We start from the raw sequence: 24,675 nt of genomic DNA, 5'->3' as shown, positions 1-24,675 counted from the left end.
GTTCATCTACGCCCAGTGAATATGCTTTTAAAACTTCTATTACTAAAGTTAGTAAAAGCAATAGATAAGAAGGCTAAAAGACAATGCATTCACACACACACACACACACACACTCTCTCTCTCTCTCTCACACACACACACACACACACACACATTTTTTAAATACCCAGAAATTTAAAATAGGATAAACTGGAAAAAGAAATTTGATAAATCACACAAAAATAAATCATGGATTTAGTAGTCTTCATATGAGTTATAGCAAGATACTTACTCAAAGCACAGAGTAGTCAGTATTTTTCACAGTTATTCTATCTAAGAATTGTCACTGTCATTACTATTTACTGTAATTCTAGAGGAGAAAGTTATATCTTAGTGATTTAAGCCTCAATTATATAACATTTAGAGAGCTTAGATACATGACTGTCAAATTGAAGAAGAAAGTTTCAAGATGTTTCCATTCAAACCCAACCAAGCAAAAACAAGTGGGTGATGAGGAACAATTTTTTTAAAAACATATCACATATCTCAGGATCTATAAACATACCTTTCTGGTTGGAGGGCTACATGAGTGACTACTGTAGGGCACAATGAAGTCTACTTAGTCTTTGTGATCCTTTTGAGCCTGTACCATTCGCTGTGAGTTTCAGTATCTCCTCCCCCTCATTTCATTCCCTTTATCTCTGCTCTCCTCACCTCCCTTCAACCCAGGCGCTTTCTCTAAGATTTCTGTGGTTTGGGAAAACTAGCTGTTCTTAATTATGTATGTTACAAATCTTTTTGACTTAAATATTGACCCCGATTAAAATATTCAAAAGCCACAAATGTGCTCCCTAGGTTTTCTTGCTCCATAGTGAAAGCTTTAAAGTATCTCTTTATGAACAACAAAGGAATTTAGGTTAAATACTAGGCTTAAATTTTAGGCTTAAAAACTAGGAAAGTCTATACTGAAGAGGAAGAGATTGAACCTACATCAACTCAGTTGTGAAACTAGTGGCCTTGAACATTTCTTACATGAGAGATTAGAATGGTGCTTACCAGGGACTTCAGGGAGGGGAAAACAGGGAGATGACGGTCAAGGGGTATAAAGTTTCAATTCTGCAAGATGAACAGGTTCTGGAGGTCAAACATGACTACAGTTAACAATATTGTATCATATACTTGAACTTTGCTAAGAAGGTAGATTCTGAGTGTTCTCACCAGAAAGGAAAATTTTTAAAAAGCAAAAGAAAAGGAAAAAATAAAATGCTATGGTGAGATTACAGATATGTTAGCTATCTAGATTTTAGTGGGCATTTCAAAATGTACTCATATACTCAATCATCAAGTTATATAACTTAAATATATACAATTTTAAATTGTCAGCTATACCTCAAGAAAGCTGGAATAAATAAAGGAAAATTACCTGTATATTCATACAAATCCACATAAATCTACAAAGCACTGAACCACTATACCAATATATATAAGTGCACTCATTAGTTGTTATAACACCTACACAGCCTCCTGAATCATTTGCAGAAAATTTAGCTTGATAAATTAAGGAAAATGGCAGTTTCACACTTGAATTAATAAGTAATTTTTGCTGCAATTTCAGTTCATAGCCTCCCAAATTAGTACCAACCTGTTGGGTCCCACAGTCACATTCCTCTCCTGCTTCCAGCTTTGCATTACCACACACTGCTTGCTGTTTGAAAAAAGGATCTAATCGAGGCTGATTGTGAAGACACTGGGACTTCTGTTTTGAAATAAAATGTGCAAAGTCTTCGATGCTGCAGTTACTAAAGATCTTCACACCACTGAAATGACTAAAGACACATCAAACTTCAAATTTTAATGTAAGGATTTCCATAAATTACCTACCCTTAGAATAAACCTATATAATAGCATTCCACAACAGACCAAATTCCCAAGTCTGTGAGTGTCAAAGCTTTCCATCTCTGTGCATGAGAAGTCAACTGTGCAAGCAGTAAATCTTTTAGTGGAAGTAAATTACTAATCCATAAAATTTTAATGGCTCTCCTATGACACTCATGACACTGTTCTCTCTTGTTTAAGCTCCTATTTTCCAAAGTGCCCCAATTGCTGTTTCATTTGTGCTCTTTCTTTTTATAACTTCTAAGTGCTGGGACACCCCTGCATTAATAAAGAAAACAGGATTTCCTTTTTTTTTTTTTTTTTTTTTTTTTTGAGACGGAGTCTTGCTCTGTCACCCAGGCTGGAGTGCAATGGCACGATCTCCGCTCACTGCAACCTCCATCTCCCCAGTTCAAGCAATTTTCCTGCCTCAGCCTCCTGAATAACTGGGATTAGAGGCGCAAGTCACTACGCCCTACTATTTTTTGCATTTTTTTTTTTTTTTTTTAGAAGAGATGGGGTTTCACCATGTTGGCTAGGCTGGTCTAGAACTCCTGACCTCGTGATCTGCCCACCTAGGTCTCCCGAAGTGCTGGGATTACAGGCATGAGCCAAGGTGCCCGGCCCAGGCTTTTCTTTTTTTTAAGAAATCTATATTTATTCATAGGTTATTGTATCCATGTCTATAGTTGCAAATAGCATCTATGCCCAATAGCTCTAATACTTGTTTCTCTAGCGTTATCACCTGAACTCCAGTCCAGAGTCTGATGCTTTATTCAGTGTTTCTTCTTAAGTGTATTTTATTGGCACCTTAAATATAAATTCCCTATACTCTTGAGTCTTCTCCCCAAAACCACCCCTCACAAAGTATAACACAGTGTTTCAGAATGTGGACTCTGTGGCCCATCAAAACAAATGAGTTAAAAATCTTGGTTTTGCCATTTACAGGTTGGTTGCCTTGTAAAAGATTTTAAAATTATATGCATTTTAGTGTCCTCCTTTCAACATGAAGATAAATGTATTATTTATCTCATAAAGTTGTGAGAGTATTATACATGTAAAGTACTAAAAACTGTGCCTATGCATAGTTTGTACTCCTAATATTTTAAAATTCACTACAGGGAAACTCCAACCACCTAGTTGCTCAGGACAGAAACCTTGAGGTTATCTTATATTTCTCACAAACTCCTTATCTGCCAAGAAATTTTGTCAAATCTGTCTACTCTCTATATATTCAATACGTGTTCCCCATAACAACTATCTACTCACAGACTTTCCTGTCTCTCTCATCAGAGGTCCTTCTCATCAACCTCAACTCACTCTGCTCAAATAGGTGGATCTCTTACTGTCCTCTCCATCAAATATTCAACTATTTCCTCTGCCCGGAAAATGATTCCTTAGTATCCATGCATGGTTCCCTTTCATTCATTTCACATGTCTCTACAACATTTACGCAAACAGATATTTCCAAGCACACTTTAAAAATACCACTTCCTTACTACCCTTTATTCCCCTTACTGACATTTGTTTTACTTCAGAATGTTTACCAAAAACTGAATGTTACTAATTCAATCATTCAATAACTATCTTCTGCTAGTTCTTTTAAAGGTGTGTACTATTGAAATCACTTGCTATAAATAATAGATTAAGTTTAATTTTGTTATAATTTTGATTATTCTAAGTAGTATTAACAATGTTTAAAAAGATTATAATCACAAGGATCTATATTTTGATCCTTGAACTTATGGCTCATCTTAGGTCAATCAATTGACTTCTATATATGTTCACTCATTTATTAAAAACTGAGAAATTTAGGCATTGTACAATGAAGTCATGCATTCAGCTAACAACCAGAGGCTCCATTATCAAGAAAAAAATGAGAGAATAGAGAATGAAAACATCCAGCAAATCTCTATAAAGAGATTTATACATTTAACCATGTTAAAAGGAATGTGATGAGTTTTAAGGTAATAAACTTGATGGTATCAAACTCCAGTCATTTGGATTTTCAAGGGAAAATGTTATTCACATGAAGACCTCGAATAAATTTAGAATTTTTGAACAAACTAACAGTGTTAGTATGACGTGTTTTGTGATCACAACCTGGTTGAACATTCCCTTCAGTTCCATCAACCTTAAATAATGGAGTTATTATAAATTGCCGAGAATTCAATGATTACTATCTAAATACAAGAAACCATATAGAAAAAAAAAACTGATAGAAATTTAATATTACTGAGACCCAGGCAATGAAAGATATGTTTACCATGTGTGAACTGGTTTATAGAATATACACTTTCTGGTAATAAAATTAACATTGTCATTAGAAAGTAAAATATCAAGCAGAATTGCATCTGATTAGAGTACTTGTTTTGCAGCTTGAATCTTTATAGAGATTTGCTGGATGTTTTTATTCTCTATTCTCTCATTTTTTTTCTTGATAATGGAGCCTCTGGTTGTTAGTTGAATGCATGACTTCATTGTACAATGCCTAAATTTCTCAGTTTTTAATAAATGAGTGAAAATATATAGAAGTCAATTGATTGACCTAAGACGAGCCATAAGTTCAAGTTCTAGGAGGTAATGAGATAGACATGTTTTTGTAAGCTCCTTTATCCTATTGGTCACCTTAAATTTGATTAATTGTTGTAATAAAAACTTCCATTAGGGATATGAGATTATTTTGGGAATGGAAGCCACTGTGTAGAAATATAGCATGAAATTATACTGTGAAATATCACACAATTAATAGAATGGTAATTTCTCAAAATAAACTTTTCTTTCATTGTAGCTGTTATTCCTTTGTGTTTTCTGTAACTTGCAGCAAAATCTAAATACAAATTTAATCCCAATGTAGATTTCAATCAAAATATTTGTTTATCAACCACATTTCAACCATTCATTTTCTCACTATAAAATTACAAAGTATTTGCAAAAGAATGAAATATTCTAGTGACAATACAATAGAAAATAAAAGTATGGAGCATCTTTTTCCTTAATTCATAATCAAAACATCAAAACATGTGTCTAATATTTTGTATTTTTAAAAAGGAAGTACCATTCGCTAGGAACAACATTAATAAAACCTATATTTAATTATAATTTTGAAGGAATTACTACAGGCATCTTAATTACTAACTGAAAACAGAAAAATAACACCTCAACACATTCTCTCACATTCTGTTGTACATGATGGAAAGAATCAATTTGAAAAAATGAAAAACAAAGAAAGACAAAAATAAAAACAATTATTAAATAAGTCTCATGAAATGCAAAAGATAGACATCTAGAAAGTATATTTTTGGACAACAGCAGGTATTAAATCAGATAACAAAAAGATATTTAGGAAATCCACAAATATTTGAAAATCAACTAACCTACATCTAAAATAGCAAACAAAGAAGAAACAACAAAAACTTGAAAATATTTCAATTAACTGGAAATGAAACACAAAATATTAAAAATGTGTAGTGTGTAATTGAAGGTCAAGTTCTAGGAACTTGTGATTAGAAATGCAGAGCTTTAAAGGGTTTGCACAAAAAGAAGGGAGGTTTAAAATCAGTTATTTGAATTTTACATTAAAAATTTAGAAAAAAGGATGAAAAAATTTACCACAAACTAAGTAGAAATAAAGGAGAACAAAGTAGATAGGCCATGGGAAAGAGTCAATGTGATTAAAATATGGTTCTTTGAAAAAAATTAATTAATTTGATAAAATCTAAGTTACAGTGATTATAGAAAGAAAGAAACTCAAATGATCAGTATCTGAGATAAAAGAAGCCATATCACAAATTATCCCATTGACTTTTAGAGGAAAATAAATGAAGACTCTAAAAATTTTTATGAAAAATTAATCAATTTTGAGGAAACAAATCATTTATTAGAAGAAGAAAATTAAGATGGCCGAATAGGAACAGCTCTAGTCTCCAACTCCCAGTGCAAGCGACACAGAAGACAGGTGATTTCTGCGTTTTCAACTGAGGTACTGGGTTCATCTCACTAGGGAGTGCAGGACAATCGGTGCTGGTCAGCTGCTGCAGCCCTTCCAGCGAGAGCTGAAGGAGGGCCAGGCATCCCCTCAACTGGGAAGCGCAAGGGGGAAGGGAATCCCCTTTCCTAGCCAGGGGAACTGAGACACACAACACCTGGAAAATCGGGTAACTCCCACCCCAATACTGCAATTTACCAAGGATCTTAGGAAACAGGCACACCAGGATATTATATCCCACACCTGGCTGGGAGGGTCCCATGCCCACGGAGCCTCCCTCATTACCAGCACAGCAGTCTGCCATCTACCTGCAAGGCAGCAGCCAGGATAGGGGAGGGGCGCCGCCATTGCTGAGGCTTAAGTAGGTAAACAAAGCGGCTGGGAAGCTCCAACTAGGTGGAGCTCACAGCAAATCAAGGAGTCCTGCCTGTCTCTGTAGACTCCACCTCTGGGGACAGGGCACAGCTAAACAACAACAACAACAAAAAGCAGCTGAAACCTCTGCAGACGCAAACGACTCTTTCTGACAGCTTTGAAGAGAGCAGTGGATCTCCCAACACGGAGATTGAGATCTGAGAACAGACAGACTGCCTGCTCAAGTGGGTCTCTGAACCCTGAGTAGCTTAACTGGGAGATATCCCCCACTAGGGGCAGACTGACACCCCACACCTCACACGGTGGAGTACACCCCTGAGAGGAAGCTTCCAAAGCAAGAATCAGACAGGTACACTTGCTGTTCAGCAATATTCTATCTTCTGCAGCCTCTACTGCTGATACCCAGGCAAACAGGGTCTGGAGTGGACCTCAAGCAATCTCCAACACACCTACAGCTGAGGGTCCTGACTGTTAGAAGGAAAACTAACAAACAGGAAGGATACCCACACCAAAACCTCATCAGTACGTCACCACCATCAAAGACCAGAGGCAGATAAAACCACAAAGATGGGGGAAAAGCAGAGCAGAAAAGCTGGAAATTCAAAAAATAAGAGCGCATCTCCCCTGCAAAGAAACACAGCTCATCGCCAGCAACGGATCAAAGCTGGATGGAGCATGACTTTGACGACATGAGAGAAGAAGGCTCCAGTCCATCAAACTTCTCAGAGCTAAAGGAGGAATTACGTACCCAGCGCAAAGAAACTAAAAATCTTGAAAAAAAAGTGGAAGAATTGATAACTAGAATAATTAATGCAGAGAAGGCTATAAACGAACTGACAGAGATGAAAACCATGACACGAGAAATACGTGACAAATACACAAGCTTCAGTAACTGACTCGATCAACTGGAAGAAAAAGTATCAGCGATTGAGGATCAAATGAATGAAATGAAGCAAGAAGAGAAATCTAAAGAAAAAAGAAGAAAAAGAAATGAACAAAGCCTGCAAGAAGTATGGGATTATGTAAAAAGACTAAATCTACGTATGATTGGGGTGCCTGAAAGTGAGGGGGAAAATGGAACCAAGTTGGAAAACACTCTTCAGGATATCCTCCAGGAGAACTTCCCCAACCTAGTAGGGCAGGCCAACATTCAAATTTAGGAAATACAGAGAATGCCACAAAGATACTCCTCGAGAAGAGCAACTCCAAGACACATAATTGCCAGATTCACTAAAGTTGAAATGAAGGAAAAAATCTTAAGGGCAGCCAGAGAGTAAGGTCGGGTTACCCACAAAGAGAAGCCCATCAGACTAACAGTGGATCTCTCGGCAGAAACTCTACAAGCCAGAAGAGAGTGGGGGCCAATATTCAACATTCTTAAAGAAAAGAATTTTAAACCCAGAATTTCATATCCAGACAAACTAAGTTTCATAAGTGAAGGAGAAATGAAATCCTTTACAGATAAGCAAATGCTTAGAGATTTTGTCACCACCAGGCCTGCCTTACAAGAGACCCTGAAGGAAGCACTAAACACGGAAAGGAACAACTGGTACCAGCCATTGCAAAAACATGCCAAAATGTAAAGACCATCGAGGCTAGGAAGAAACTGCATCAACTAATGAGCAAAATAACCAGTTAATATCATAATGGCAGGATCAAATTCACACAGAACAATATTAACCTTAAATGTAAATGGACTAAATGGTCCAATTAAAAGACACAGACTGGCAAACTGGATAGAGTCAAGACCCATCAGTTTGCTGTATTCAAGAGACCTATCTCACATGCAGAGACATACATAGGCTCAAAATAAAGGGATGGAGGAAGATCTACCAAGCAAATGGAGAACAAAAAAAAGCAGGGGTTGCAATACTAGTCTCTGATAAAACAGACTTTAAACCATCAAAGTTCAAAAGAGACAAAGAAGGCCATTACATAATGGTAAAGGAATCAATTCAACAGGAAGATCTAACTATCCAAAATATATATGCACCCAATACAGGAGCACCCAGATTCATAAAGCAAGTCCTTAGAGACTTACAAAGAGACTTAGACTCCCATACAATAATAATGGGAGACTTCAACACCCCAATGTTAACATTAGACAGATCAATGAGACAGAAAGTTAACAAGGGTATCCAGGAATTGAACTCATCTCTGCAGCAAGCAGACCTAATAGACATCTATAGAACTCTCCACCCCAAATCAACTGAGTATACTTTCTACTCAGCACCACATCACACTTATTCCAAAACTGACCACGTAATTGGAAGTAAAGCACTCCTCAGCAAATGTGCAAGAACAGAAATTAAAACAAACTCTCTCTCAGACCAGAGTGCAATCAAACTAGAACTCAGGACTAAGAAACTCAATCAAAACCGCTCAAATACATGGAAACTGAATAACCTGCTCCTGAATGACTACTGGGTATATAACGAAATGAAGACAGAAATAAAGATGCTCTTTGAAACCAATGAGAACAAAGATACAACATACCAGAATCTCTGGGACACTTTTAAAGCAGTGTGTAGAGGGAAATTTATAGCACTAAATGCCCACAAGAGAAAGCTGGAAATATTTTAATCAACACTCTAACATCACAATTAAAAGAACTAGAGAAGCAAGAGCAAACACATTCAAAGACTAGCAGAAGGCAAGAAATAACTAAGATGAGAGCAGAACTGAAGGAGATAGAGAACAAAAAACCCTCCAAAAAATCAATGAATCCAGGAGTTGCTTTTTAGAAAAGATCAACAAAATAGATAGACCACTAGCAAGACTAATAAAGAAGAAAAGAAAGAAGAATCAAATAGACGCAATAAAAAATGATAAAGGGGATATCACCACCGACCCCACAGAAATACAAACTACCATCAGAGAATACTATAAACACCTCTATGCAAATAAACTAGAAAATCTAGAAGAAATGGATAATTTCCTGGACACTTACACTCTCCCAAGACTAAACCAGGAAGAAGCTGAATCCCTGAATAGACCAATAGCAGGCTCTGAAATTGAGGCAATAATTAATAGCCTACCAACTAAAAAAAGTCCAGGACCAGATGGATTCACAGTTGAATTCTACAAGAGGTACAAGGAGGAGCTGGTACCATTCCTTCTGAAACTATTCCAATCAACAGAAAAAGAGGGAATCCTCCCTAACTCATTTTATGAGGCCAACATCATCCTGATACCAAAGCCTGGCAGAGACATAACAAAAAAAGAGAATTTTAGACCAATATCCCTGATGAACATCGATGCAAAAATCCTCAATAAAATACTGGCAAACTGGATCCAGCAGCACATCAAAAAGCTTATCCACCATGATCAAGTGGGCTTCATCCCTGGGATGCAAGGCTGGTTCAACATACGCAAATCAATAAATGTAATCCAGCATATAAAAAGAACCAAAGACAAAAACCACATGATTATCTCAATAGATGCAGAAAAGGCCTTTGACAAAATTCAACAGCCCTTCATGCTAAAAATGCTCAATAAATTTGGTATTGATGGAACATATCTCAAAATATTAAGAGCTGTTTATGACAAACCCACAGCCAATATCATACTGAATGGGCAAAAACTAGAAAAATTCCCTTTGAAAACTGGCACAAGACAGGGATGCCCTCTCTCACCACTCCTATTCAACGCAGTGTTGGAAGTTCTGGCTAGAGCAATCAGGCAAGAGAAAGAAATCAAGGGTATTCAGTTAGGAAAAGAAGAAGTCAAATTGTCCCTGTTTGCAGATGACATGACTGTATATTTAGAAAATCCCATTGTCTCAGCCCAAAATCTCCTTAAGCTGATAAGAAACTTCAGCAAAGTCTCACGATACAAAAATCAATGTGCAAAAATCACAAGCATTCTTATACACCAGTAACAGACAAACAGAATCAAATCATGAATGAACTTCCATTCACAATTGCTTCAAAAAGAATAAAATACCTAGGAATCCAACTTACAAGGGATGTAAAGGACCTCTTCAAGGAGAACTACAAACCACTGCTCAGTGAAATAAAAGAGGACACAAACAAATGGAAGAACATACCATGCTCATGGATAGGAAGAATCAATATCGTGAAAATGGCCATACTGCCCAAGGTAATTTATAGATTCAATGCCATCCCCATCAAGCTACCAATGAGTTTCTTCACAGAATTGGAAAAAACTGCTTTAAAGTTCATATGGAACCCAAAAAGAGCCTGCATGGCCAAGACCATCCTAAGTCAAAAGAAGAAAGCTGGAGGCATCATGCTACCTGACTTCAAACTATACTACAAGGCTACAGTAACCACAACAGCATTGTACTGGTACCAAAACAGAGATATAGACCAATAGAACAGAACAGAGTCCTCAGAAATAATACCACACATCTACAGCCATCTGATCTTTGACAAACCTGAGAAAAACAAGAAATGGGGAAAGGATTCCCTATTTAATAAATGGTGCTGGGAAAATTGGCTAGCCATACGTAGAAAGCTGAAACTGGATCCTTTCCTTACTCCTTATATAAAAATTAATTCAAGATGGATTAGAGACTTAAATGTTAGACCTAATACCATAAAAATCCTAGAAGAAAACCTAGGTAATACCATTCAGGACATAGGCATGGGCAAGGACTTCATGTCTAAAACACCAAAAGCAACGGCAACAAAAGCCAAAATTGACCAATGGGATCTCATTAAACTAAAGAGCTTCTGCACAGCAAAAGAAACTACCATCAGAGTGAACAGGCAACCTACAGAATGGGAGAAAATTTTTGCAATCTACTCATCTGACAAAGGGCTAATATCCAGAACCTACAAAGAACTCAAACAAATTTACAAGAAAAAAACAAACAACCCCATCAAAAAGTGAGCAAAGGATATGAACAGACATTTCTCAAAAGAAGACATTCATACAGCCAACAGACACATGAAAAAATGCTCATCATCACTGGCCATCAGAGAAATGCAAATCAAAACCACAATGAGATACCATCTCACACCAGTTAGAATAGCAATCATTAAAAAGTCAGGAAACAACAGGTGCTGGAGAGGATGTGGAGAAATAGGAACACTTTTACACTGTTGGTGGGATTGTAAACTAGTTCAACCATTATGGAAAACAGTATGGCGATTCCTCAAGGTTCTAGAACTAGAAGTACCATATGACTGAGCCATCCCATTACTGGGGATATACCCAAAGGATTATAAATCATGCTGCTATGAAGACACATGCACACGTATGTTTACTGCGGCACTATTCACAATAGCAAAGACTTGGAATCAACCCAAATATCCATCAGTGACAGACTGGATTAAGAAAATGTGGCACATATACACCATGGAATACTATGCAGCCATAAAAAAGGATGAGTTTGTGTCCTTTGTAGGGACATGGATGCAGCTGGAAACCATCATTCTCAGCAAACTATCTTAAGAACAGAAAACCAAACGCCGCATGTTCTCACTCATAGGTGGGAACTGAACAATGAGATCACCTGGACTCAGGAAGGGGAACATCACACACCGGGGCCTATCATGGGGTGGGGAGAGGGGGAAGGGATTGCATTGGGAGTTATACCTGATGTAAATGACGAGTTGATGGGTGCTGACGAGTTGATGGGTGCAGCACACCAACATGGCACATGTATACATATGTAACAAAGCTGCATGTTATGCACATATACCCTAGAACTTAAAGTATAATAATAATAATAATAATAAAAAGAAGAAGAAGAAAACTAACCAAAATCTAAATAGCCCAATATCTCAAAAATGACCAGTTAAACACCTTTCCAAAAAGAGTTATCCAGGTCCAGACAGCTCCAATGATATATGCTATAAAACAATTTAGAAAGAAATAATACCAATAGTACAAAATCTCTTTTAGAAAGTTATGTGAAACCAATGTAACTGTGATACTAAAACCAGTCAAAGGAATTGCAAGAGAATTACTACTAAAGATCTGTGTCACTCATTAATATACAGGCAAATAAACTTTGCCAATATTAGGGGGGAAATGCATCTACACAAAGGATCAATACATTAAAAGGATAATTCATTATTCCTCGATGCAGTTTATCCCAGAAAAGCAAGATTATTTAAACAACTAAAAATGAATAAAATACATTTCAGTGTATCAACAGAATAAAGTAGAAGAAACACATGAGCATCTCAATATTTGATAAAATATATTCATAATGAAAACTCTGATAAATGAGGGTTACAAAGTTTTCTCAATCTGATTACAAGTCTCTCTGTAAAACCTTCAGTTAATGTATTTATTGGTGAAAAGTTACAAGTCTTGCCCTTAAATCAGAGTGAAGCAAAGACAGCCACACATCAAACTTCAGTTTTAAATAATACTCAAGGCCCAAAGCACTGCGATAAGGCAAGATACAGACGTTTTAAAAATATAAAGATCAAAAAGGAAGATGTATTTATAATATATAATTACATATGAATAGAATTCTCATGAGACTAAATTAGAAGTTCCAGAATGAATATGTTAGTGTAGCAAAGCTTCAGGATACAAGCTCAATAAAAGTTAATCAAAATCATTTCTATATACTTGTCACAAACAATTGCAAATTTCATAGTCTTATAAACATGGTGCAATTAGAAAAAAATAAGAAATCTATTTCCAAAGGAAAATAAAAAACTAAGGAACGGGCTCCAACCATGATGGGAATAACTCTTCAGGCATCCTAACAAAATTACCTGTTTCAAAATTGAACAGAGAATACTTTGACATTATGCATGAGGATGTGGAGAGCCCAAAGAATTTCTTATATTTGTGATTTTCTTATCCTTCCCATCATTTTTTTTTACCATCACAACTATTGCAGTCATTATAATCAACATGATGAGCAATATATCATTATCATCATTGTAAACAACTATATTGTGGTTGAGATAAATAAAAGTTTTATAAATAATACTCAACATTATTAATACAAACGATATAAATGTCATCTGTGTTTGTTTGGATTGGCCATGAGAAAACACTCTAAAGCATGAACTTGACTGTAGGAATTTTATGTGGGAGGTGATTCTAGGAAGCAGGAATAAGGGTGTAAGGATGAAGAAAGAGAGGAGGAGGAAAAGTCAATGTCAGCATGTATTATTGAGATGGCAATAATGACTTCTTTCTGCTGGGCCCACAGAAAAATGTACAGAATACTTACAAAATTTCCCCTAGTTGGTCAGGAATCTGGTGTTTCACTAAGGTGGCTGAAGTTTGCTCCTAGGGAAGGAGTGCATGCCTTTCATTTTAAGACTTCTTTTAGGGTGTGCTAGGAAAAAGGCTGGCTGACCATCATAGATGTCAAAAACCCGGTCCTTGAATGCTTCTTTTGAAGTAAACACTTTTCTGGTGGAACTTGAAAATAAACATCTGAATGTGTTGTGCCCATTCTAAATAAATCCACATACTTCTTCCCCACACTTTCTTGTCTTTAAATGTCCAGTTTCACAGCATCTAGATCATTGACCAAGTATTCAAGTTATTTGCCACAACATAGGAATCTGTGTAGATTCCAATCTCCGACACTTCTCTCATACAAGGTGGAAAATCCGATATATTGTTTGCAAATATGCCCATGGGGCATGGGGACATTTACCATCCTCACAGTCTTTAGGTCTAAATCTAATAGGATTCTATATGAAACTGACTTTTAAAAAACACTTCAACTAACATATTGAAAATAGACTGAGGTTTGTTTGTTTTTTCCCTCCATCAATCAGTTTTAGAAAATCCCTACGAGGCTATTAGTGTGTAGTGACTGAGAAATATTGGTGAAATAGATGTAGGTGACATGAGAATCTGGGATCCCTGTTCCCTTATTTACTTGTACTATCTGGACCTCCTCTAGCCAGCTCCCAGATTTACCATTTTGGTCATCAGATAGATTAAGCTTATACATATTTTTTGTGGCTCTAAAACACCCCATTTATGATAAACATAGTGAACTTCAATAACATAGCAACTTACTATTTCCTGGATGCATGCTCAAGGCTACAAGAGCCCAGTAGCCCATCGGAAGCTATAGCAGAACTATAGGTCTGCACTGCAAATCTCCTACTGATACTTGCCAGAGATTCCACATGTATGTAATCTACCAGGAATATCCTTAGTATCATTGTATTGAAATAATCACAAGAACCAAAGACAAGGCATCTTGCACCACAGCCTGGACCTGCTGCAGTGCACTTTTCACATTATCTTTTGGCAAAGGTGCCCTTGTTGTTATCAGATCATGTATCAGACCGTGACAATCCTTTCATAAAGGTTTGTTTTCTAAAGTCATTCTGGGGTAACTATTTTAGGACAGGTTCCCCACTCCTGCCACCCCCAAAAATAGGAGCCTGAGACAAGAACTTAAGCACAAATATTTTAGGGAGCAGGAGTGAGGGAATGAAGACAGTGAGATGTTTCCTGCTGCAGGCGATGAGGCTTGATTTTTTAACACATCTGAGAAACAAAGAATGCCTCCAAGAATATCCATCAGAAAGACAAGAGTCTGGCTCCAGTTACTGCCTGGTTTCCTTAAATCCCCTGGCTATTTGATCCTATTTCTACAAAAATTCATAATGTACTATAAGAATAATGTTGATATCAGAAAAAAAAAATCACTAGATCGTTAAGGCCTGATTAGAATACTGCAAAAGACTTTCTCTCATGACAAAGAAAAAGCTGAACAGCAGCATCTCTGAAATCAACAGATGCTGAGACTTTAGGCTGAACCAAGGCAGGGTGAAGGACAGTCATGCAGACAAGTTCATACTAATAAATATGTTTCGTGTAGTGATCTCAAGCTTGCATTTGACTTATCAAATCATGCATCAAATTGTAAAATTATACAAGTAAACATATTGATAAATGTAGTAATCGATCACATGTGAGAAAGCCAGTGTGACATTTGATTACAAGTGATATTGAGATAAATATGCATCATGGGCGTTGGAATACACATTTTGGTCCTGGAGTCCTCGGTCACAGCTGATAGCCATTATTATTTATTTTAACAACTTAAACTTTCTTCAATTAAATACATTAAAATTACATTAAACTATATATGTAAAGTATAAGTCAGAAATCTTACATTGCTTCTGGATTCATAATGCAGACAGCTGCTGAGCACTGGCATTGGTTAATGTCATCATAAGGGATCCCCATACTAAGGCTCAATAATTGAGCTAAAATAACTGCAAGAGATTCCAGACTTATGGTTCTGGGGTGCTGAGAAAAAAAAAATAGATGTACACATTTTGGGAGATTATTTTGTTTACTTGGAGAACAATGCAATTATTAAAGAGTCACATGATAAAATAGAATAGGGGCATCTGTTATCCCCAAAAGTGGCATCCATGTTGGCCTAATTCATTATAAATATAAGAAAATTATGAAAAATAAAATCTGAAGTTTTACTAGTATGTAAATAGATGACTCATTTGGTGATCTCAAAGAAAAAAATATTGCCCCAGGAATTTGTTAGTTATGTCTAACAACAATTACAGTCATATTTATATTCACAAAAGATAATATTTAAAGATAAATGCATAGAAAAACATAGTGTCAAGTTATGAAATTTGGTCATTACCAGAGGCTGGGAAGGGTAGTACAAAGTGGGGGATAAAGTTGAGATGGTTTAACGGTAGAAAAACTCAATTAAATAGAATAAGGTCTAGTATTTCTAGGAAAATAGTGTTACTTCAGTTAACAACACTTACTGTATGTGTTGAAATATCTGAGTGGAATTGGAATGCTCCTAACACAAAGAAACGATAAAGGCTTGAGGCGATGGATATTCCAATTATCCTAATTTAATCATTACACATTGTATACCTGTACCAAAACATCACATCTCCCCAATAAAAACATATAACTACTGTGTACCCATAATACAATTAAAAATTTAAAAGTTGATTCTTCAAAGATAATATTTTATATAACCATTTCATACATGTATTTATAAACTCATAAGTTAACCCATTGAATTAATTAATATTATGGTAATAATGACTGATAATAAGAATTCTGACTTTTCAATTGTTTCAATTTTATTGGGAAAACTAAAATACCTTTATAATTTCTGTTTTTGTAAGAGTAAGATGTTTATTATAGTGCATTTTGATCACACTATAACACGAATTTTGGGAAAAATTCACATACCCTGCTACCCCTTCAAACATATCTAATAACATTTTGATGAATATACTTCATGATAGGTTTCTAGGTATACATTTTGGTTTCTTCTGTTTGCCTCTGTAAGTCAATTTTCCATCATTTTCTACCTTGCCCTCTACCCCAAAAAGATGACACAAATGGATTATGTCAGAGGGATGCTTTGCCCTCAAGTTTTGTCTTGATTAATTCTAATGGAGAGAAGAGAACGAGATGTGAATGAAACTGAAGTATTTATTACATCATTGCAATGACGCTTATGTCTCTTTGAACCCTTGACGGGAGGTCTACCTTCTGTCTGTGACTCTGACAAAATGACTCCCTTCCCTCCATCAACACTTGGTACCAATTAAAGTTCTTTAATACTTGCATGGAGGTACTGTAAAGGCTCTACATTTTGCATGACATGAATAAATACTCCATTTATCAAATTTCCACATTTTAATGTTTCATCTGCTTTCAGAGAGACAGTGTTAGGAAGAAGAAGAAGAAGGACAAGGAGGAGAAGGAAGAAAGGAATGAAAAGGAGAAGGAAAAGAAGAAGGAGAAGAAGGGGGAAAAGGAGAGAGAATGATTCTACAGGGAATAAATTGAAGGATTCAGCTAAATTTCAAAAGGCTAAATACTGTAGTAGTATATCAATACCGGTACTGTTATTTTAAACCACCTTGTTTTTGAGATATTATAGAAAAGGCTTATTGACCAATAAATGCATCTTTATACTTTTCTCTTTTTCTCCTGTTTCCTGTCATCTCTTATAATTCACTAAGATGGAGACAACAACATCCAATGATTTCACTTTAGGCATTTGTATAAAAGCAGGGTTCTTTTTTTCCTTCATGTTCAGTTGCTCTTGCCTTCCCTGTATTCTTACTAGTACATATATTTGGATCTTTCCATTTATTGTATTTCCTTTCAAAGACGCTTTCAAATGTCTTTGATCATTATAGGATCAAAGACATGGTTTTACATTTGAGATGACATTTCTTCACATTTTGTTTGTGATCATCTCGCTTTGGATTTCTCTTAATCAGTTTGGCCTGCCACAACAAAATGCCAAAGAAGACTTGATGATTTAATCAAGAGAAATTTATTTCCTTGCAGTTCTGTGGAATTTCGCAGTTCTAGAAGTCTAAGATCAGGGTGCCCGCAGGGTTGGTTGGCATCTGCTGAAAAGTTTTTGGCTTGTACTAGAGTGCCTTCTTGCTGGCCTTTCCTCTATGTGCACATGGAGAGCCTTATCTCTGGTGTCTCTTCCTCCTCTTCTATGGACAGCAGTCCTATTGAATTAGAGCCCCACCTCCCGCCCCCTCCACCATGACCTATTTACCCTTCACTACCTCTTTTCAGGTCCTGTCTCTGAATATAATCACATTGGAGGTTAAAGCTTCCACATATGAATTCAGGGGGGACACAGTTCAGTCCAGACTAGCATAGAAAGTTTTTTAAAGCTATGGAAAGCAGTAAGAGAATTTCCTAGAGACCCTTGTTATTATTATCTCTAATTTGAAAGCCAAGTGACAATAAAGCAAAACTATATTTAACACTGAATTTTAAAAAATGTATATTTAGGGACAAAAAATTTCAACAAAGCAGACAATCTTCTTTTGGTGAGTATACCTGTTTAGAACCATAGTTTTCAAATAATAACAGCAACAAGCCTTTATTAGGCTGCTTATATGCCAATCACCAGACTGAGAAATTTGTAAACAGGTGGGTATTTGTTGAGACTGTTTTTTTGCATAACATGTGAGTATTCTCTATAATGTGCATTCCATATAAGTTTTTTTAAAAAAACACTCTTGTCTCTAATTTTATGTGTCAACATTCTATCTATGCCTTTTTTTTTCTTTAATGAACACATGTTATGTTTTGTTCAACTCATTATTTAGTCAAGGAACTAGTAAGATGTTCACACCAATTCAAAGAGTGTATTAGTCTGCTCTCATGCTGCTAGTAAAGACACACCCAAGACTGGGTAATTTATAAAGAAAAAGAGGTTTAATGGACTCACAGTTTCATGGTTTCACATGGCTGGGGAAGCATCACAATCATAGTGGAAGAGGAAAGAAGAGTAAAGGCACATCCTACATGGTGGCAGGCCAGAGAATGTGTGCATGGGATCTCCCCTTTGGGAAAGACTCACCCCCATGATTCAATTTTCTCACTGGTTCCCTCCCATGACACATGGGAATTACAGGAGCTACAATTCAAGATGAGATTTGGGTGGGGACACAGCCAAACCATATCAAAGAACATTTGAGAATCTAGGAGTATATTAATAAACATGTTAGGATAGAGTTGTAGGTTTTAGATACAAAACTGATTAGTGTTTTAGAGAATAATAAAGAATATGTGGGTTATCTAGTCCACCAGAGAGAAATTATTTGCATCTCTACCAGACAAAAATCTGCACATTAATCTCTGCCACCAAATAATTGCAAACAGCCCAGTCAATTGAAAGTCAAGCCCAGAATAGCATTGAAAGAGCACTCAATAATCTCTTTTGCCTATATTCAAAGCTTTTCACTGTTTGCACTCTATTTCAGTAGATTTTTAGTATATACCTACTATATGTTCAGGATCATTATATAATGCTACTAAGATTTTGTTTCATCTTAAGTAATAGAAACCAAATACATATGGATTTCTATTTAAAGAATATTTTGCTGCTTTATATTAATATTGATACATAAATTGACCTATGGTTGTTATTTTTTGGTCTGTCTCTTACCCTTTAGCGGTTAAAATTCCTGTGGTTTTACAAATGGGTTTGAAACTTGTAGAGAAAATGTAATCCAATGATCTTTGCCTTTTACAGTTGAAATTAAAACATTTTTATCTCTTTTGATTATTGTCCTTTGGAATTATTTAAAAGCTTGTTTTGTGTGGTGCTTTCATACCTTTTAAATAATGTTTTGGATTTGATACAGTTTCATATACATATCAATGTGTGTATATATATTTATGTGTATTTCTGTACACATTATACACATTCATGTACATATAATTTATGTATACTTATGTGAAAACACATATATACACATGTATTGGGAAAGTGCATATGTGTGTACTTGTGTGTACGCATGTGTGTGTGTCACATGACCCTATATAACTACTACTTTGTACTAGATACAAAATACTTTCATCACTCAGGAGGTTCTTTTCAGCAAGTTTCCAGGCATTACCTCCCCATAAAATATAATCTTTATTTTGATCTCACTACAGTGGTTTATCTTTACTTGCAATTTAGCTTCATAAAAATGGCACCATTAAGTATTATTTTATTTCTGGCTAGTTTTTCTAAAAATATAGTTTTGGAAATTCATTAATTTTGAGTGTAACTGTACTTCTTTTAATTTCTGCATAGTGCACTACAGGATATGGATATTCCACAATATGTTTACGTATTTGAAGGATAAAATGCCTCAATATTGTTGATACTAATCTCCCTGAAATTGATCTAAAGTTTCCATAAAAAGCAATAACACTCAAACAGTTTTGTTGAAATTGACAAGCTGATTTTAAAATGGAAATGCAGAGGACTTGGAATACCTGAAACAGTCTTGAAGAATAACAGACTAGTAGGGTTTACACTACCATTTTCGATGTTTCACTATTAAGGTAGAGTCATTATGACAACATGGTGTTGGTGAAAGGACATACAAAACACCAATGGTCATAAAAAGATTCCAGAAAGAGGCCAGCAATATGGCAAGTTGATCTCTATAACAAAGGCACAACTGTATTTCTTTGGAGGAAAACTAATCTTTTAAATAAATTGTTATGAAGCAATTACCTATCCAATGTGAGGTAACTGATTCTGTCCCCCATTTTACACCAAACACATTTCTTTAATGTGGGTTATACATCTACAATTGAAAGGCAAATCAATCAGGCTTGTGTTAGAGGATAGAATAGCTTCATGATCTTAGAATGGGCAAACATTTCTTGAAGGTGTCTCTTTTTACATTAAGTTTGTTGGGAGTATTCAATCTTTCTTTTTTTGTCATGAGTAGGTTCTAAATTTAACAAATGTATCTTTCTGTATATATTTTTTAATAAAGTAGATTATAATGATTGATTTTCAAATATAAAATTCATCTTGTATTCCTAGAATAATTTCTATGTGTTCACCATGTCATCCATTTTGATATATTGCAGAATTCTTTTTGTTAACATAAATCTCAAATCATAAAACAAGGTGAGAATTAGCCCCTCCTTTTGTATTATCTAAAGTAACTTATTACAAGCATTAAATATTTTGGAGCCAATTTTATGGAAATCATGTGGGTCTAGAATTTTTGTTTGTTTTGGAGGAAAGTGTTTTAATGATAGACTCAACTATGCCAATGGTTCAATGGTGATTCAGATTTACTTTTCTATTTACTTGAGAAAATTTATTATTCATAAAATTTTATCCATATTTATTGCCATTAATTGGTTGAGGATATGCCATCTTATGTGTACAATATGTGTCCCTTTATTCAACTAATATTTGGATAATTTGTTTTTTCAGTTTTTTTGAAATAAGATACCTGTTTTGGTAGGTTGTTATACATTGTACATATCAAAAATATTAGTTTGATCTTTGATGATTTTCTTCATTATATTTTGCATTTCATTGATAGCCAATATTATCCTTAAAACTTATTTCCTACTTTCTAGCGTCTCTTAGCTTAACTCACCATCTATATGCTTTTTGGAGGTGGAGTTAGATCATCTACATTCAAACTAACTTTATTTTTATTTATACATTAAAGCTATAAATGCATTACCTCTCAGTTCTGCCTTTTTGGGATCCCATAAGTTTAGATATGCTATATTTTTAATGCCACTTAGCTCAAAATGAGTTATCTCATTATTTTATTTGCCAATCTTTTGAGATTTTTAAGTGATTTTTCTACTATTTGATTCTCATTTAAATCCACAATTGTCAGACACTTTTCTCTGTAAGATTTCAATCATTTAAAATTTACTGATACTGCCTTATTTCTCACCATATTATTTGTTTTGGTAAATACTCTATATTAGTATTATGTTGCTCTTTGGTATAATATTTTAGAAATATATACTTTGATGAAATGAAAAATTACATTGCTGAGGTAGGTTGTTTTTTTTCCATTCTTAAATACGATTATGGATCTCTTTTTCCTTTATTCTCTCACATTTGCTGTATATATTTTGAAGCAATGTAATTAGATGCATACAACATTATGATTGCTATCTTCCCCTTCAAAAGTTCATCATAATTACATATTCCTCTTTATTTCTTCTAGAACATCCTGCCTTAAGACTACTGCTATGGACTAAATTGTGTCCCTCCCACTCCAAATTCATATATTGAAACAGTGACCCCTAACATGACTATATCTAAAGATACATAATTGTCTAATTGTACCCCTTGAATATATATGATGTTTGTCAATTAAATATTTTAAGTTCAGGCACAGTGGCTCATGCCTGTAATCCCAGCACTTTGGGAGGCCGAGGTGGGCGGATCACAAGGTCAGGAGATCGAGACCATCCTGGCTAACATGGTGAAACCCCGTCTCTACTAAAAATACAAAAAATTAGCCAGGCATGGTGCCGGGCACCTGTAGTCCCAGCTACTCAGGAGGCTGAGGCAGGAGAATCGCTTGAACCCGGGAGGCAGAGGTTGCAGTGAGCTGAGATCGCACCACTGCACTCCAGCCTGAGCAACAGAAGCGAGATCTGTCTCAAAAAAAAGAAAAAAAAAATTTAAGTGAAAAATCATATGCTGATTATTCTTTCTTGTTTGTACTCAACCAAAAACCAGTTGTGTTGTGGTTTCACATACAAACTTTTAGGAAGGAGCAGCATCAGAAGTATACAGACTCTAAATTGCAATCTATAGCCCTGCAGGATTGGGTAGAAAGGGTGGTGGAAATTTAAACATCAAAAGGCAGAACTTCAACTATTTTCTTCAACATCTCACTTCTGTGGACATTGGCTATAGCTGATTTTTCCAGTGAAATGGGCAGGCAAAATAACTGTGGAGAATAAGAAAGAATACTGGAAAAGCTTTCTTCCAATTGTCGTCACTAAAGAGACCATTCTTCTCTGCCCATGAGGCATAAACTGTCCAGTAAACTATGGCATTTTCTTCTTCCTGGTAGCTAGCCTGTCTTTAATTTAAAAATTTTATTGTTATTTTTGAGACGGGGTCTTGCTCTGTTGCCCAGGCTGGAGTGCAGTGGTGAAATCCTAGTTCCCTGTAGCCTTGAACTCCTAGGCTCAAGTGATTTTCCTACCTCAGCTCGGACTATAGGGGCCTTCCACCATGCCTGGCTAATATTTGTATTTTTAAAAATTATTGCAGAAATGAGTTCTTACTATGTTGCCCATGCTGGAATCCTGCCCTGTAGAGAAAATCAGTTCTGCTCTCCTCTTTGTTAATCAATGAAGGCCTTACACTCTCCATGGGAGAGTCTTATGATTTCTTACTATGGCATGTGATGAAATAAACAAGTCAAATTCCAGCATTTGAGACCAGATGACTCACTTGACCATAAGTATAAGCCACATTCTCCAAACTTGTTTATAAATATTGAAGATCAATTTTTGTTGGAGCATTTTCTTCATATGTTGTTGGCCACTTGTATGTCTTCTTTTGAGAAGTGTCTGTTCATGTCTTTTGTTCATTTTTTAATGGGGTTATTTGTTTTTTGCTTGTTCAATTGTTTCACTACCTTATAGATTCTGGATATTAGGCCTTTGTCAGATACATAATTTGTGCATGTTTCTCCCTTTCTGTAGGCTGTCTGTTTACTCTGTTGATATTTCTTGTTGTGCAGAAGCTCTTTTGTTTAATTACATCTCACTTGTAAATTTTTGCTTTTGTTGCAATTGTTTTTGAGGGCTTAGTCATATTTTATTTGGCAAGGCCAAAGTCCGGAATGGTGGTTCCTAGGTCTTCTTCTAGAATCCTTGTGGTCTGAGGGGTTACATTTAAATATTTAATCCATCTTGAGTTAATTTTTGTATATGGTGAAAGGAAGGCATCTAGTTTTATTCTTCTGTATGGTTAAGCAGCTAATCATTACAGAAATGCAAATCAAAACTCAATGAAACACCATCTCACACCAGTCAGAATGGTTCTTATTACAATATAAAAACAACAGACGCTGATGAGGTATGAAGAAAACGGACTGCTTATACACTGTTAGGGGGAACTGGAATTAGTTCAGAAACTGTGGAAAGCAGTTTGGAGAGTTCTCAAATAACTTAAAACAGAACTACCATTCAGTCCAGCAATACTACTACTGGGTATATATACAAAAGAAAATAAATCAATCCCAGCACTTTGGGACGCCAAGGCGGGTGGATCACCTGAGGTCAGGAGTTCGAGACCAGCCTAGCCAATGTGGCGAAACCCCGTCTCTACTAAAAACACGAAAATTAGCTGGGCTTGGTGGTGAGTGCCTGTAATCCCAGCTACTTGGGAGACAGGCTGGAGAATTGCTTGAACCTGGGGAGGTGGAGGTTGCAGTGAACTGAGATAGTACTATTGTACTCCAGCCTGGGTGACAGAGAGAGACTCTGTCTCAATAAAGTAAAAAAAAGACAGAAAAAAAGAAAATAAAATCATTCTACCAAAAAGTCACTGGCACTTACATGTTTATCACAGCATTATTTACAATAACGAAGACATGGAATCAACCTAAGTGTCCATAAATGGTGGATTGGATAAAGAAAATGTAGTACATATAAACTATGGAATACTATGCAGCCGTAAAAGAAATCATATCCTTTGCAGCAACATGGATGCAGCTAGAGACTATTATTCTAAGTGAATTAACGCAGGAACAGAAAACCAAATACTGCCTGTTCTCACTCATAAGTGGAAGTTAAACATTGGGTCCACTTAGACATGAAGATAGTAACACTAGAAACCAGGAACTACCTGGGGTTGGAGGGAGGGTTGAAAAACTAACTAGTGGGTACTATGCTTGGTACCTGGGTGATAGAATCAATCATATATGAAACCTTAGCATCTTGCAATATACCCAGGTAACAAATTTGTACATGTATGCCCTAAATCTAAAATAGAAGTTGAAATTATTTTTATCTCCATTTAATTGATTCATCTCTTTATTGCTTCACTTAGCTTCACTTCATTTGTTCATTGCCTCTGTGAAACTCCAGTAGATATTATACACTCACACAACAAAAAGGCAAGTTCTGTTTGTCAGAATAGTGATAGTATTATGAAATAACAGCAAAAAATATCAGTTTTGAATACACTAACATTCTCTAAGATAATT

At 35.7% G+C, this 24,675-nt stretch overlaps 1 protein-coding gene across 2 annotated transcripts in view; it reads right to left on the bottom strand.

The window, feature by feature from the left end:
• Nucleotides 1-24,675, bottom strand: part of ADAM2 (ADAM metallopeptidase domain 2) — a 113,928-nt gene that overhangs the window by 29,514 nt on the left and 59,739 nt on the right. For both annotated transcript variants that reach the window (XM_050801319.1, XM_050801320.1), the window contains exons 11-12: nt 15,306-15,442; nt 1,622-1,805 (exon numbers count right to left, since the gene is read on the bottom strand). In XM_050801319.1, coding sequence (XP_050657276.1) covers nt 1,622-1,805; nt 15,306-15,442 — 321 coding nt within the window. The remainder of the gene's footprint in view (nt 1-1,621; nt 1,806-15,305; nt 15,443-24,675) is intronic.

This window comes from Macaca thibetana, chromosome 8 (genome assembly GCF_024542745.1).
Source record: "Macaca thibetana thibetana isolate TM-01 chromosome 8, ASM2454274v1, whole genome shotgun sequence".
NCBI classification, from domain to species: Eukaryota; Metazoa; Chordata; class Mammalia; order Primates; family Cercopithecidae; genus Macaca; species Macaca thibetana.
The sequence above is the reverse complement of the archived record's forward strand: the minus strand, read 5'-3'. Positions and strand labels throughout refer to the sequence as shown.